The following is a 16,379-nucleotide window of genomic DNA, read 5'->3' as shown; positions in this document are numbered from 1 at the left end:
TGGCCCCCCGGACATTTTATATGCCAGCTGTGCAGTGGTTTGTTTCTTGCATCGTTTTAATTTATTGTTTACAGTTATGGTCTTGGCAAATAATAAATGTGTTTTTTAAAATATCCATACTGGTCTTTTCCCCCTGTGCCTGCCCCAGCAGTGTTCAAAGCAACTATTAAAGAAGGCTGGGGCCGGGGGGGGGCAGCATCCTGGCTCTCCGCTTGCCCCTTACCTGCTGCGGCTTGCCATCACCGGGACTCCAGATGTTGCATTGCAGCTGGGATTCCCACCGCTGCTTGGGGAGAAAACCAAGACCCGGAAGGCACTCCATTGGTGACATCCTGACAGCCCCCGTGACCAGTCCAGTTCAGCAGATCAGCAAGAACCGATCCGATCTCTAAGCCAGCGTGCTCAGCCTCCCCATGTCCAAACTGCCCCCCTTCAGAGCCTCCCCCCCCCTCACAGCTCCTAGCCTGCAGGTTGCTCAGCCCACCCCCAAGACTGGAAGGGCTTCCGAGTTCTGCCGCACACGTTTATTGATTTAGACATTTCTACCCCCACCTTTCTCCCCTCTGGGGACTCAAAGCAGCTTTTTGTTCTGCCCTCCTCCGTTTTATCCCCACAGCAACCCTGTGAGAGGCATTAGGCTCAGAGCTGGGGGGGGGGGGTCGTTGGCCAGAGGCTGCCCAGGCAACTTTCCTTGAAGGGAGAAGGGGTCGGGGGGGGGGTTGAAGCCAGGTCTCTCAGCTCCTAGCCCAACACTCGGCTTTTCATCACCCTCCCCGCCAAGTTCAGAAAAATATGCCCCCCGCAAGACCCTCTGTCCTTCTGGCTTCATTCACGATCCACAGAGAAGGAGTAGGGGAAGCCAGGCGAGCTGAGTATCTTGAGGATGCCTGAACGTGGAGCCAGGCCATGCCGGTGGCCTTGCCATCCTAGGCCAGGGAGCTCCCGCGTTTGGCTTCTTCCAGCGATTTCAGTTCCTGGTCATCCGCAGGCCTAGATGAATGCCATCGGGCACGGCTGGTAAAGGTGCCCTTGACACAACCTTCCACGGCACTTTTTAGCTGATGGGGGAAAGAGAGGAGTTTGGGGTGGAGATCTGCACGTGCTCAGTCTGCTGGTTGCCCAAACCCTCGAAACCGTTCCTGCCTCACCCTCCTCGGGGGAGCCCCCACCCCACCCATGTCCCAGGCCCTATCCCACCACAGCCCGCACGGCTGCCCACTCACCTCTTTAAGGCCAACGACCCCAACCAGGCGGCCCATGTTGGTCACGTACGCTATGTGGAGGCCCAGGAGGTTGAAGAGGTTGTAACACTGTTGGGGACACGAGCGCGTGACCAGGGGGCCTTGGCGCGGGGGTGTCTGCAGGGGGACCGGGTGGTGTGCCCAGCGCAGCCAGTCTGGGCCTGCTAGTTTTGCACATCAGTGGTGACAAAGGAGCAGGGAGTGGGGGGGGAGCACTCTCTGCCCAGATTAATGGCCCCCAGAATTAGCAGCTGAGGAGATGAAGCCCCTGCAGGGGGAGGGCCACACAAAAGAGACCCTGGGAGATCAGGGGGTCTGTGGGCCAGAAGGGCTCCTCCTGATACAGAGCGCCAGGCTGACACCCCGCGCCCCCCCCCCACACCTGGTAAAGCGTTTCCTCCTCCAGCAGGCGGTAGGGAGCCGGGTCAAGGGTCAAGGCATCCAGACGGACCGTTTCCTGCAGCTGCTGGCACTCCCAGGCTTCCACCTGTGGGCAGGGAGAGGGAGGGGGGAGCCTTGGCTATAGGTGGCATCCTTCCCTCTCGGACGCTGGGGGGCGGGGTGGGGGGGGCTGAACGCGCCTGGAGCATCCGAGACTCAGTCCGCTGCTGGGACGCAACCCTGCCCATCCCCCGGGAAGACCCACCTGAGGGTCTGAATTTATCCCCCCAGACTTCACGGCCTCGCCAAAGAACCCCGAAATTCAGACTCCAGGCCCTGAACCCCCTCTTGACCCATCCGAAGGCCTTTTCCTTGGCTGGATCCAGAGAACTCCCTGCCCATCCCCACAGCCCGGGGAGGAGTCCCGCCTCCTCACATACCATGTTGTAGTAGCGCATGCGCTTCTCTCTTTCGGACGGATGATCTCCACTCCCTGCCGCACTTCTCAATGGCTGGAATCAAAAGCATGCTGGTGAAGTCAAGAATCAACAGCAAGGATCCAGAAGAGGTCTTTGGGGGCCACCCACCCGGGGCCACTGCTCCCTACCTCTTCCTCCACGTCTTTGGTCAGTGAGGTCTCGGCGGCATCAAAAGAAGACCCCCTGGTTTCTTTGGACGTTTCTGCATTAGAAGCAAGCCCAGTTTTTTTGGGGGGGGGGGATCAGTGGATTTGGGCAGCATGGTGGCCTTCCCTCTCCCCTTCCTTCCTGCCTGCTTTTGTTTGGGTATTATGGCCAAAATATCAAAGTGGAAGGGACTTTTGTGACAATGGCAGCGTCTGGAATAAGGACAGTTGGCCCAGCCTGTGAATGAAGCAGCTCAGAAGGGGGATCCCAGCAACTGGGAAGCAAACTGGGCAGGACATTGACGTGATTAATTAAAATGCTTGTGAAATACATTTTGCAGATTCAAAAATCCACCACAGATGTCAGCCTGGGATCAGAGGAGAGGCACCACCCTGGGGCTGGGGGGCTGGGGGGGGGTCCTGCACGCTGCAGCTAGACGTGGTCAAGCGGTTGATCCAGGATGTGTCCGCGGCCTCTCTGCTGACGTAGCTCCAGAGACACGTTAAATCTGTTACTGAGGGCCAGATCACACGTGGCACGGTTTGCCACGAGTCACCTATGGTGGTGTTGAGATCTAAAAGCTGTCCCTGTTGGCAGAGGGACCCTGCCCCCCGCCCAGGCAGGCAACCCAAATGTTGCACTCTCATCGGAACAGCAGCAGCTTTGCCTCTGCACTGATGACGCCCAATTTCTGTCTGTCCTGGAACAACAACCCCCCCACCCCCCCGCCCCCCACCAGGTACAACGTCGCTGCTCTCACCAAATTTCTCACTTTTCTCTTCATGTCCACCCAGTTCCTGCAAATGAGAATATTGGGAAAACCCTTCATGCAGCATCAGAAAATGCAACCAGGCAGTTCTTAAAACATTTAAGAACAAGGGCCTGCGGGGTCACTCCATTTCCCCTTGTATCCAGCTCTGCGCACTGCTTCCCCTTTCCTCCAGGCTCCCCCATAACTTCTCCCCCTTTCCTTCTCTCCTTCCCACTCACCAACCAACCTGTCTTTCATTTGCCCTCACCAAGTCTGCAGCTTTAATATTTATTTACTTCATTTAGACCCCACCCTTCTCCAAGTTGCAAAAGTTGTGCGGTAAAAAGCCACTCAAGTGGGTTATGTCACGGCCTCTACCAGGCCCAGTCAAGTCTCTCAAGTTTTGTGGAGGTGGCCACCGGGCCCAGGCAAGTTGTCTGGCATCAAGTTGTCTGGTAGCCACTGCCATATCTGGGTGAGTCACGCAAATTGCATGGTAGCAAGTTGCCCACAGGTTGCTCCTGGCCCTGATGAGCAGGAAGCAGAGGAGCAGGGGCAGAATGGAAGGCCAAAACAGCCCTGGCGAGGGCCCTGTCCCACACTTTTTGCTTACAGAAACAAAGGTTTGAAAGCTGGTGATATTGCTGCGGTTGCCTAGCAATTCCCACAGTAGCCACTGAGATCTCAAAGGGTGTTCATTCCTTGAAAGTACAAGTTTAGCCTCCCAATTTTTTTTCCAGATTTTTCTGCAAATTGGGGGCTTTTCTCAGATTTGTAGAAAGACCTGTCTTGTCTGTTCATGGCTCAAATCGCCAGATTTAAGTCTCCACAGATGGGGCCATGTTGAGAATTATATTGAAGATTTCAAATGAAAGGGGCTGGAACAGGAGAACAAGACATCTTAAAGGGCTGGCTGCAGGAGGGGTCCCTGAGGAAGACCTGAGGGTAGTCTGGTTTATATGGACCTGGCATTTGATAGGACGACCCGTCCTCCCAAAACATCAATGCAAGTGTCTAAAGCAGGAGCAGGCAATCTCCCCCCCCCCCCTCACCTCAATCTCTGCTTATTCTTGAGGGCTCCAGTTAGGGGGCCAGTTAGTTCTTCCTGTTTCTAAAGCCAGCACTGCCTATGAGGAGACTCTGCAGTCCCGGAAGGCGGGGTTCCAACACACCATTAAGCAGCTTGGGGGCCAACGAAAAACTCCTGTGGGCCACCAGACATGCCCAGATATGATCTGCCCCTCACAGGTCTACAGCACTCATGCTACAAGTGCAGCTGAACCAGTAACATTCAAGCACCCGGCCCACACCCATCCCAAAATAAAGTCCCTTTCCCATCAGGTTTGGGGCTTAGTCTATTCCTACGGCAAGGCTGCTGTTTACTCACAAGCTCCTGAGTTCTGGCAGCTCCATCCGATTGGCTGAGCATGTACTGAAATCTCTTCTCGGCACTCAGTTGGTCCAACAGAAGGTCAGAGAGACATTTCCGCTTAACGGACCCCAACAAAACACGTGATTCTGCAGAAACGGGGTGGAGGTAAGAGCGAGATTCTGAGCAGGTGTCGCGGTGGGGCTGGGATGTCCTCTGCTCGAGGGTCTCCCAAACTCTCCTCTGGGGGACCTGATGCGGGGCTGATACTTACCTTCAGAGTCCACCAGGGGGAACTCTTTCAGGCTGGAGACTTTGAGCAAAGTCCGGAGATCCTTGAATTTGCTTTCTCGGGTCAAATATTTGAGATTGGTCACCATGAAATCCTCGGCATAAATATCATGGCCTCTGGGAGTGAAAAGAGAGGCACAGAATAGATGGGGGAACCCAGGAGCCTCGCTGCTCAGCTGCACCCAACTCTAACCCACCGGACCCCCCTCCTCCTCTGCCAGCAAATAAGGCTCAGTCTCTCCGGCTTCCCCCTAACAGACCCCCTTCCCAGGAAGCCAGAGCACCCGGTACTGTCCTGTCTCACAGTCGCCTTCCTGAAACCCCTCTTTGCTGGAGGACCCAGGAGTCCTGCCTCCCAGCATCCTTTGCTTGTCTGCACGAGAGCCCTCCCCTCTTGCAGGACTCCCGAAAGCACGCACCCGCTCTTGCCCAAGGACAGCTTGGGCAGAAAGGGGAGCTTCTTCACGAGGATGATCCCATCAAAAAAGGACGGCTGGGCACGCTGGCTGATGGCGTTGGCGATGAGCACGGCCACCAGCACTGGCAGGATGTGGGACATCTGTCCAGTCAGCTCAAAGGTCAGCAGGGCCGTGGAAATGGTCTGGGTGACAGCCCCGGAGTAGGCTGCCGCACCTGCAGGGGGGGGGAGGGGACAGAGCTGTCGCTTGGTGCCCCTTGCTGGCACGGGGTGGAACTGCTCCTGGGCATCCGGGGGTGGGGGGTGGGGGGGCTTACCTGCCAGGGCGTAGCCAGCAGGCGTGATCTGGATGTGGATCCCGTCAGAGATGATGCCGTCAGGGAAGATTTTGGCCATCACCTCACCGTACAGCCGGCCCAGACCTGCTCCTGTTGGCAAAGCAGATGAAGGCCAGAATGAGAGCCTCAGTGAGACGGAGGGGGGCCGACAGGCGCTGAGGAGCAGGAGCCAGGGGTCCTCCAGTAAGCGGGGGGGGGGGGGAGCTAGTGGTTCAGTCAGCCGGGGGGGGGGCATGCCCAGAGCCTCTAGGCACAAGCCGGACAGGCACATGGCTGCTTAGTGCTGCCAGGCTGGGGTCAGGACGTGCGTGTTTCCCAGCAAAGCAGCAAGGCGTCTTCAAGGGACCCGGTGGGTTCTCTAGCAAAGCAGGGCAGATTCTCACCATAAACAAAGACAGGGAGGAAATATCCAGCAGGCACAATCATGGTGGTGGCCACAAGCAGCATGAGGAACTATTCGAAAAGAGGAAGATGGGTGAGCTGCAGGGAAGGGGGGGGTCTGAGTTTCAGAGAGAATCCGGGGGGGGGGGGGGGTGGAGAGGGGAGAGCAGAGGACAAGGAAGGTGGGTTGTGGCTGCTGATGACGGGAACTTCTGGAGCCAGCTGGTGTACTCGGCTGTCCCAGGGTGCGAGGGGGGGACAAAGGGGGAGCAGCAGCAGCAGCAGCCACATGTCTCGGGCCTGAGAGAAGCCTGGGAGTCTCCCAGGCCTCTTCAAGGCAGCCTGGCACGAGCCCCCTTTTGCAAGAAGCGGCCACACAGCAGAGGGACCCTGGGCGCAACAGCAAATCCGTGACCGCAGAGGAAGAGCAAACACGTGGTGGAGAAGTTTCTGAGAAAGGGCAGCAAGCGTGAAAACAGCCAAGGACAACGACGACTGTGTCAGAGGAAGCCCCCCACCACCACCCACCACCCCCGGGGCATCCAGGGACTCACCTTAGCCACGAGGAAGATGGAGAGCATCTCCAGCATGGAGACGTCCGGGTGGGTCCACTGAAGCCAGCCATCGCCGTCGCTCGCGTTGGGGTGCTGCCGGGTGGCATTGCCCAGGAACGCCTCTTCCAGCCCCCAAGTCATGTTATTGAAAAAGGTCTCCAGAAGCTGCTTCATGGAAAGCTGGAAACGAGAGGAGGCACGCCGAGCCAGGCCTTTGGCCAAGCTGGATTGTGCCCGAGGCTGAAGAGCCTCCGGAGGTCTGCCCTCCTGCCCTGGAAACATCCCCCCCCCCCACAAATGCCCCAGAGTGTGTATGCTGGGTGGGGCTGCTCCTGTGTGCCCTTTGCACATGCTCAGGTGCACTTGTCTTTCACACCTCTTCCCATATAGGAATCCTAGGGCCTCAGGCCTGGCACAGAAGACAAGAATGCCCGCAGCCACCCAAAGTTTGAGAAGAGCTGTCTTGCGGGAGGATGGAGCTCACATCCCTGCCCTCTTTCATAACCATGGGGCACGGGAAGGGACACCTCCTTTGGAGCACTGAGTGTGCATGCGGAGTGGGGCGCTGGCCTTCCAGCCCCCAGCGGGGTCTCGCTTACCCTTGCACCAATATACTGCCCCAGTGCGTGGGGGAACGTGAGGCTCGCCAGAAGCAGCGTTACGGCTCCTGAATACACGATTTTGCTGTGAAGAGAACAGACATGGGAGGGGGTTTGTCTTACAAGCACTGCAGCCTTTCTACTCCCCCCCCAGCCACCCCCCCCCCGTCCCCAGCTGTCTCACCCTCACTGCATGAGAGCAGATAACTGGGAGCCTCATGGGAAGGGGAGGCCAAGCCCCCTTTAGTAGTCTGTGCCTTGCGTTCAGGGACAGCCCCACACACGGACCGCAGCGCAAAGGGAAAAGGGGGAGAGCAGGCCTTACTTGTTCACCATGAAACGGTTGATTTTGGGCCAGTTTTGGATAACCATCAGGATGTTTCGGTGGCAGAAGAGAAAGACGCAACAGAGGACTCCGCAAAGTATTCTTCAGGGAGGGGATGTAAAAATTCCAGAAATTTTAAAGTCATGGGGAAATAAAACCCAGAACATTTGAAATATATGCAGTATGTACTTTCCTATCACACTGAAGCTCATTTTTCTATTTTATAGCTCAGTTCTATTCTATAGCTTATTTTTCTATTCTATAGCTCAATTATTTCTAAATATGGAAATTTAGAAATAAAGATGGCTTCATTTTTCACTCACGTAAATTGCAAATGTACCCCCCATGTCTGAGAGACAGCTGCTAACCGCAGCCCCCCCCCCCCACGCTGTCCTGGCACGCAGGCTTTAGCTGTTGCCATCTGGGAGGTGGGGGGGAAAAGGTCAACAAAAGCAAGTGTATAATAAATAGCTTGTTAGGATATCAAGTTAAGTTTTATAACATTGAAAACACTGAACTCTTTAAATATGTATTGCCAAAATTATTCACGTTTAAATAATAAACATATCCTTGAAAATACTGAATTAGAGTATAAATAGGAATTATTACTCAGAGGTTGTCTTATATAATTTTTTTATACTATACGTTTTGAGTAAAACTTTTAAAAAGCATTTCAGTCATTCCAAAAGGAAAATCTTTCAAAGGAGGGTTGTTGTTGCAGAATAGTAAAGAGTCCAGTGGTGCCTTTAAGACTAATCAACTTTATTGCAGCATAAGCTTTTGAAAGCCACAGCTCTCTTCGTCAGATGCAATAAAGTTCTCAAAAGCTTATAAAGATGCAATAAAGTTCTCAAAAGCTTATGCTGCAATAAAGTTGCATCTGACAGAGAGCTGTGATTCTTGAAAACTTATGCTGCAATAAAGTTGCATCTGACAGAGAGCTGTGATTCTTGAAAGCTTATGCTGCAATAAAGTTGCATCTGACAGAGAGCTGTGATTCTTGAAAGCTTATGCTGCAATAAAGTTGCATCTGACGAAGAGAGCTGTGGTTCTCACAAGCTTATGCTGCAATAAAGTTGCATCTGATGAAGAGAGCTGTGATTCTTGAAAACTTATGCTGCAATAAAGTTGCATCTGACAGAGAGCTGTGATTCTTGAAAGCTTATGCTGCAATAAAGTTGCATCTGACAGAGAGCTGTGATTCTTGAAAGCTTATGCTGCAATAAAGTTGCATCTGACGAAGAGAGCTGTGGTTCTCACAAGCTTATGCTGCAATAAAGTTGCATCTGACAAAGAGCTGTGATTCTCAAAAGCTTATGCTGCAATAAAGTTGCATCTGACAAAGAGAGCTGTGATTCTTGAAAGCTTATGCTGCAATAAAGTTGCATCTGACGAAGAGAGCTGTGGTTCTCACAAGCTTATGCTGCAATAAAGTTGCATCTGACAAAGAGAGCTGTGGTTCTTGAAAGCTTATGCTACAATAAAGTTGGTTAGTCTTAAAGGTGCTACTGGACTCTTTACTATTTCCCATCTCAAGAGGACACTGTAGCACTAGAGGTCCAAGCCAAGGGAGTGCAGGGGATGAAACTCCTCCCTCTCCAAATCTGAGGTTTTCCCCAGCCGAGGGCAGACAAAATCCAGTGGGAGACCAGCGGCACTAGAAGGATTCCAGCCCAGTCCTGGTAAGGAGTATAAAGCCACGGGGCCCATGTTACAAAGAGAGGCAAGTTCAAAACAAGATCCACTCAAAAGGCTGACTAATCCGCCCTGGGTGGGTGTGAGGCAACTGGAGGCCAGCTGGAGGCAGACGGGTAACCAGTACAATCTGGTGCAGGAAGGAGGACGTAAGATCAACAGATGCCGTCAGACATCACACAGGTGCAGCTGAAGTCCGGCCCCCTTGGCTTGTCTGGCACTCAAGCTGAGTGAACTGGTGACCCACTGGACTGGGTCATGGATTGGAACTAACCAGCTTTCCTGCTAGGGAAAAAGGGAGAAGGGTCCCCTTTGGCTCCACCTTTCTGCCAGGCACCACGGCTTTGCACCCCTGTGCATCTGAAGAAGTGAGCTTGGCCTGGTCAAAGCTGCTGCTGGAAGCGAGTTTGTTCATTTTTACGGTGCCCCTGGACTCCTGTTTTATTTTGCCACCCCAGACTAACATGGCTACCCGTCTGGAATCTGTGACATCAAGCGTATCTGGGAGGGCATCCAGAACTTTGGGGAACAAATGGGAGCCTCTGGGGACATCTGGGTTTGTGGGCAGCCCCTCTGGAGCACGTGCAACGGACCCCAACAGGATGTCGGCGAGAGCAACTTTATGCTGCTCTTTCTGCCCAGAGCATACAATCCCCAACTGTTCCCAGAGGCCCTTCAAAAAGTGGCACCGGCAAGCAGGCCTCACCCCCCACACCGAGCGGCAGAGGCGTGCCCAGGATCCAGGCATCATCTGCATACAACAGAAACTGATCCCTATGAAGCTGCCTCATCCGAAACGCTGCTTTGATGCCCTGAGCTTCTACTGTGGCCTGGGGGCATTTGTGTGCTTACTGGGGCTTGGTGGATTACAGGTAAAGAGCCACCTGCGCCAAGAGGACTGAAACATGCAGAGAGTGGAGACAGAGAACTCCTCCTTCCTCTCCCGTAGTACTAGAACTCAGGAAGGGCACTCCAAGATGCGGGTGAGCTGCAGAGGCTGGACAGAACCACCACCACCACCACCACTGTTGCTCTTCTAGAGAGATGCCTACTCAGAGCAGGGCCAAGGTCAGTGTTGTCCTTATCCCCACAATGCAGCTGGGGAGCTGGGCTGAGAGGAGAGGCTCACCCAGGGCCACCTGCTCAGCTCATGGCAGGAGTGGGAGTCGAACCAGCAGAGGGCTGATTTGCAACCCAACCACTATGCTACAGCAGCTCTTTGTGCCAGACAGAAAGAGGCTGCAGAGACAGGCGGAGGGGCTGTGTGGAAGCCCCCCACAATGTTCCCCCTCGCCCGCCTTCCTTGCTAGCTCCTCCTGCCGCCCCAGGCAGTGCCACAAGACTCACCCCAGAATTGCGTAGGACAGCAGCTCTGGAAGGTCATAGGGGAACTCCACCCGCCAGCTGGTCCGGAAGAGAACAGCCACGGTTTCTGGAGGGGCGGAGGGGAAAAGTCAGCAGGGGAGCCGTGGGGCTCACCAGGACATCCGTCAGCAGCACAGCTACTGGAAGGCAAAGAAATGGGGCGGGGGGGGGGGGTGCTCCACAGCAGACTCAGAGATGCCTTCCAGAAGAAGCAGAGACCCGGGAGGGGGGGTGAAGGGGGCTATATGAAAGAGAGACCCCCACGCATGCGCTGCCTCCTGGAGTGCGGGCAACGGGAAGGTTTCCTTCCTCCATTCCTCTGTCTGAAAAGGGAGGAGGAGCAGATGAAGAGGAGGAATGGCTGTGCTGGCCGACTGTCCCACCACTATTCACGGCCCGGGATCTGGGCCAGGAAGAAAAGGTCACTCACACACACACACACTTTACTCACCCTCGGTGTTGTAGAGCACAGCCAGCAGGCGGAAAGTGAGGGCCGCACAAGTCGCAGCAAAGAATCCACGCCAGTAGTCACGCACGGCAAAGTGGGTGCCTGTGGCCTCCACCCCAAAGAGCACCCCTGAGGGACGGGAAACGCGGCTGTTCAAGGCAGAATATCGGGGAGGGGGGCAGCCAATCTTCTGGCACACCCCGTCCCACCCAGCCTTTGAACCCAGAGCCTGGTTACCTCCAACAGGAGCCACGAAACAGCAAGCCACGCCCACAGCAGCTCCTGCGATCAGCAGCTCGTATTTGCGGGCTGGGTTCTGAAAAGGAACGCCGAGTGGTGAGGCACGCCCAAAGGCGCAAGACGCACAGCCGTGCGCTCAGCAAAGGAGTGTGGAAGGCTGTGGGCTGTAGGGTTATTGTGGGTCACCACACTCACCTCTCTGGAACCTGCAAACCAGACCATGACTTTGCCTAGTTGCGTGGCCAGGATCGTGGCCATGTGGACAAAGGGTCCCTGTGGGGGGGAGACAGGTAAAGGTTACAGATATCACAAAGCACAGTGAAGCACGCAATTTCCCATGAGACCGATGCCCAGTCAAAGGCGCTTATTACGCAGTGCCTAAACACGCAACCACAGGTACACAATACACAAGGACAGCCTGTACAGACGTGAGGGTCCTTGGCTGGGGCTGCCCCTCTTTAGGGGTTTACACCACCCAACTCACAGAAGCAATTCAGCCCCAGCCGGGAAAGGGCCACATTCACTCAGACAGGATCTCTTGACTGGATCCACTTTTCATTTCCTGGCCGACTCAGTGAAAAGCCGTGGGATTATATTGGATCCAGCACTACTGCTAGAGAAGCAAGTAAACGCAGTGGCCAAAAAAGGCCTTCTCCCAACTTAGCCGAGCCTGGAAAGCGGCCCCCTACCTCGGGACGGCGGATCTGGCCACCTGGATTCACACCCAGGTAACATCAAGACTAGACTACTGTAATGCACTCTGCATAGGTCTCCCCTCAGAGACTCCAGCTGGTGCAGGACGCTGCAGCTCGTTTACTCTCAGGAGCTAGACGGAGCATGCCTATCGCTCCCATTCTGCAGTCATTCCATCGGTTACCCGTCACTTACAAGACTACATTCAAGGACAGGATGTGACTACCACATTCAAAGCCCTTCATGGCTTTGGCCCCTCATATCTACGCGACCACCTCTCTCCCTATGTTCTGCCACGGCAGCTTCGCCCATCGGAACAAGGCCTTTTGCAGATATCACCCTGCAGGTGAGTTGAATTAACAGGCTCCCATACCTGTGCTGTCTCCGTGGCGGCCCCCACCTTGCGGAACAGCCTGTCTGAGGAGGCCAGTTAAGCTTCCACTCCCTGTGTTTTCCACAAACGATCCAAAACTGAATTATTCAGGAGCTCAGAGGAACGCTGATGTAGATACGCTCCTACTGGGTAGTTCGGCGTTGCTAAAGATATCATGTTAACCACTTATGCTTTAATTCAGAAAGCTTTTGTCTATGTGTTTCGGCTTTATGCTGCTTTTCAAATTTATGGTCTACCATACCCTATGGTATTCTGTTTTTTTGTTGAACGTCCTAACTGCTGATCATACTGCATTTTTGCTATGAACGTCCTAGTTATTGATTATACTATATTTTCACTTGCAATATGTAATCCTTCTTGGATCTCAGTGAGAAAGGTGGACCATAAATAAAAAGGAATAATAATAAATAAACAATAAAGTAATGCCACACACCTCCCTCTGGGATCCTTAGGGCCTTCTGGCCTCACCTTGTGACCCATTTTCCTTGCCCGGTCTCTGTTTGTGTACACACACACACACACACACACACCTTTCCAACAACACTTCATGCATCAGAGAAGCAGCTTCTGCCTCCCAGATACACCAAACGCTTAATTCCTTCGAGGGGTCCCAAAAGCTCTTGCTTGTTTTACCTGACCCCCTCCTCCCCACCTCCACCACTTGAGCCTGGAGGGGGGCAAAAAGTCTTTCTGCACAATGACACCAGGCAAGAACAGTCACGGTGCTGCAATTCCCCTTGTGGCGCCTTGTCAGGTGACCGAGCCCCTCCACACTTATTTTGCACCCAGGTTCCTGCCCCTTTGGCAGCCCTGCTCACAACAGCCCGAGCCACACCCTTGGCTTACACGAAGCCACTGTGGCAGTTTTGGCGTATGGGCGTCAGCTGCCCAAAGATATACCTCCTCCACCCCAGAAGCGTCTGTCCTGCTACGAAAGGGGAGGGTGTCCCTTTTGTGCCATCCACTATTGCTCTCTCCTGGCATATCTGCGCCAGAGACTTACACTGGTTTTATACCAAAACTGGGTTTATCATAGCCCCAACCAACCGAGTTGGTTTGGAGCAGTGCGGAAAATCCTGCTACGAATCCCCCTCCTCTCCCCAAAGGACTTCTGGGGAAGACAGGCAGACACGCTGAAAACTGCATCCTGGACAGAGAGAGGGAGTCACAAGTGCTGCACAGGGTTCCTCCCCAGCCTCCGTCACACAGGGCTACTCCGCACGACCAGGCAAATAAAAAGACAAGCAGGACGCGCAGGACACAAGGGGCCCTCCACCCCCCCACGAGCGGCAATTTACACACGGCAGGCTCTTCATAAAAGAAAAAATGTAAGCCTCGAGTTTCTAGTCTGCATGACAGCAGTTGCTGGAAGAACAAGATTCCAGCCTGGTAGCACCTTCAAGACCCACACGATGCCCACGGCAGGCGCTCCCCTTGGCTTCTACCCTGGGGCCCCTGTGGGCTCTTCCACCGCACACCAACACAGCTGCCCACCTGAAGCCAGCTTCTAAAAGCCTCTTATAACTGTATGTACACTCAGCATCCAGTGCGGCCACTGCAGCGCCAGGGCATGCATGACCACGTCCCCCACCCCCGTGCCCCAATCTCTCCCCCCGCGCCTTGGCACGCCTGTGTGCAACTCACCACTTTCCCGAGGAAGATGGTGCTTCCACCTGCCAAGGTACAAATCACACCCACCAGCTTGGCCACAAAGGTCCGTACGGTGAAGAATTCATGGAGCATGACCCCTCGGAGGGCCACCTTCAGCTCAGGGATGCCAGAGCCTGTGGGGAGAAGGAGGGAGGCAGCCACTTCCGCCGTCCTACCTGCACAGGGGCGGCCTTTCCTTGGCACGGGAACTCCCGCTCAACCTCCAGAGGGCACCCGGGTTCTCACACAGCATCAACCAGCCTCAGAAGGCAGCGCTGGCCAGAGGGATTCTGCTAACCAGGGCAGGAAGCCCCCTTTCTTAGGGCTACTGGACATGAGGCTCCGTCTGCCGCCGAGTGCCATGAGAGGCTCATTGAAATGAAAGCACAACTTCCTCTCTGCCCCCCTTCTAACGGAGCCCAAAATCTGCCCCTTCCCCGGAGGCGGCCACCCCATAGCCCCCACCCCCCAAGCTCCAGCACAAAATTGTATTGTTTGCTGAATGTCCCAGCTGTCGTTCGCACGGACTGGCGCTGAGTAACCTGCCCTGGGCCTCCATGAGAAAAGCAGAGGGGCTCACCTGCGGCTTGGGGAGAGATGTATTTGGCAGCAGCGGCTGAAACGACCATCAAACTCACGTGGTACGACGTCCAGGAGAAATACTGCAGGTAGTGAGAGCCCACCAGCTCATCGTAAACCCACAGGTTGGCTGCACAGGCACAGGGAGGGGGAGAGGCAGGAAAAGAGGAGGCAAGCATCACGCGGCTTTATTCATTTGCCTCTTTACAGATGCTAAAGAGTCCAGTAGCACCTTTAAGACTAACCCACTTTATTGTAGCATAAGCTCTCTGACGAAGAGAGCTGTGGTTCTCGAAAGCTGATGCTACAATAAAGTGGGTTAGTCTTAAAGGTGCTACTGGACTCTACAATTTTGCTACTACAGACTAACACGGCTAACTTCTCTGGACCTATCTGCAGATGCTATCTCATGCTGCTGCGCTATGCGCAAAGGAACCACTGCTACATAGCCAGACTTATCTAGGCCTGCGATACAGGAGAGCACAGCTTCTCCTTTAGATGCTTTCTAAGATCCAGCAAAGAGAATCTTTTGAGGGTTCCCACATCTATCAGGCTGGTGGCTACTGCCAAACAAACATCTTCTGCAGTTCATTTAAAATATTTCTGCCCCTGCTTGTTTATTGTATTGCTGTGAGTCAGGGCCTGTGAACCGCTCTGCCCTCTAGGTTTGGCCTAAAGCCACAGCCCAGGGGGAAGCCAGAGAGCCTACGACACAAGAACGGGCATGCGATTTGATCAGAAATGGCCCGGATCAGTTGCCAACAGCCTGAAGGGGAAAAAAAAGTCTTGCCCCACTAACCGAGGTGCAATCTGCGCAGATGGGCTGCTGCAGCTTCTCATGGCACGGAGGGAAAGGACCTCACCTGGTAAATGAGAAGACTCCATAAAGCCTCCACAAAGGGGACAGGCCCACCTGCCAGCACACACAGAGGTGACCCTACCCTCAGGGACCCCCCACTGAAGGGAGAGGCAGATGTGTGTTTGTGGGTGAAGAGCAGCTGAGGCTCTGGGGGAGACCCAGAGAGCAGCACACAGCTGCTGTCAGTGGCCTGAAGCTCCATCCAGGGATCCAAAGGCATGCTCTCCCTGCACATGTGCAAAGGAAGCAAAGGCAACTCGAAATGCACGAGTCTTCGCCCTCCGAGCAAAAGCAGAACCCCGCCAGAGAGATCTTGCCCGCTTCTGAGTTCCACAGAAACCTCCTTCAGACACTGTGCTGCTGGAGAGAGACACCCACCTTGCTGGCACTTGGAGACGACGACATCCAGGCCGAAGCTGAGGGTTGCCATGGAGATGCCAAGGAGGAAGAGGAAGACCCAGTCTTCGCCAAACTTGAGGATCTGGGAGCGGACAGAAAGGCCCAGGGCTGCAAAGAACAGAGCCCCTGTAGTGCCCGCTAAGACCCCCTCACTCACACACACCCCTCACGCCAGGGCTCCTCTTCCATCCCTGACACCGTCCTCGGTCCACAGCTGCCCTCCCACCCAGGCCTGTGAAGCCCCCCCTTCCCTGCTCATCCTAAAACCGGGGCTCGCCAACCCGGCAGGTTTCCTGTCTCTGCTTTCATAGCTCAGCAAAGGAGCCCCCTGCCCCCCCCGCTGCCCTCTGGGTCTCTTACGCTTCAAGCCCCTCAGCAGCCCCCTTGCACAGCGCAACCCGCGGGGCTCTGGCTCCGTGAAGATCTTGCCAAAGGCCTCCTCCAAGAGCCTCTTCTCTGCCGGGCTCTTGGGGGGCTGGCTGTGGGGCTCCAGGCCCCTCTTCCACTCCTTGGCACCCCCCCTGTGGCAGCCGCCCAACACCATGATTCCGAGAGCATTTTGCTCTGGCTGGCCTGCTTATATCTTCCCAGGCAGGTGGGGGGAGGCCAGCCGGGAGCTGCTGGGGCCAGATAGGCTGGTCTCAGCCAGGCGAGGGCAGGTGGGGTGGGAAGGGCCCGGAGTGGGGCAGGGCAGGGCAGGGCAGAGAGGCTGAAGGGGAGAAACAACAGCCCTCCTTCTCCTAAGGCAAAGGCTAGGCCAAGGGCAAGGACCAGAGCCAAGGG

At 54.9% G+C, this 16,379-nt stretch overlaps 1 protein-coding gene across 1 annotated transcript; it reads right to left on the bottom strand.

Moving 5' to 3' along the window:
- Window positions 1-67: 67 nt before the first annotated feature.
- On the bottom strand, window positions 68-16,140 carry LOC129340012 (chloride channel protein ClC-Kb-like). Its single transcript, XM_054994555.1, has 22 exons — window positions 15,957-16,140; window positions 15,576-15,761; window positions 14,340-14,468; window positions 13,754-13,893; window positions 11,218-11,295; window positions 11,020-11,098; window positions 10,786-10,911; window positions 10,317-10,401; window positions 7,275-7,376; window positions 6,950-7,034; window positions 6,351-6,530; window positions 5,799-5,868; window positions 5,395-5,505; window positions 5,079-5,292; window positions 4,643-4,776; window positions 4,387-4,517; window positions 3,009-3,045; window positions 2,230-2,303; window positions 2,063-2,134; window positions 1,624-1,728; window positions 1,224-1,310; window positions 68-1,058 (listed from the first exon to the last, which is right to left on the bottom strand). The coding sequence occupies exons 1-22, from the start codon at window positions 16,138-16,140 to the stop codon at window positions 927-929; spliced, it is 2,541 nt and encodes an 846-aa protein (XP_054850530.1). The 3' UTR covers window positions 68-926.
- Between the last annotated feature and the right edge of the window lie 239 nt (window positions 16,141-16,379).

Source organism: Eublepharis macularius, chromosome 12, assembly GCF_028583425.1.
Source record: "Eublepharis macularius isolate TG4126 chromosome 12, MPM_Emac_v1.0, whole genome shotgun sequence".
In the NCBI taxonomy this organism is placed as follows: domain Eukaryota; kingdom Metazoa; phylum Chordata; class Lepidosauria; order Squamata; family Eublepharidae; genus Eublepharis; species Eublepharis macularius.
This window is presented reverse-complemented; position numbering and strand designations above follow the sequence as displayed.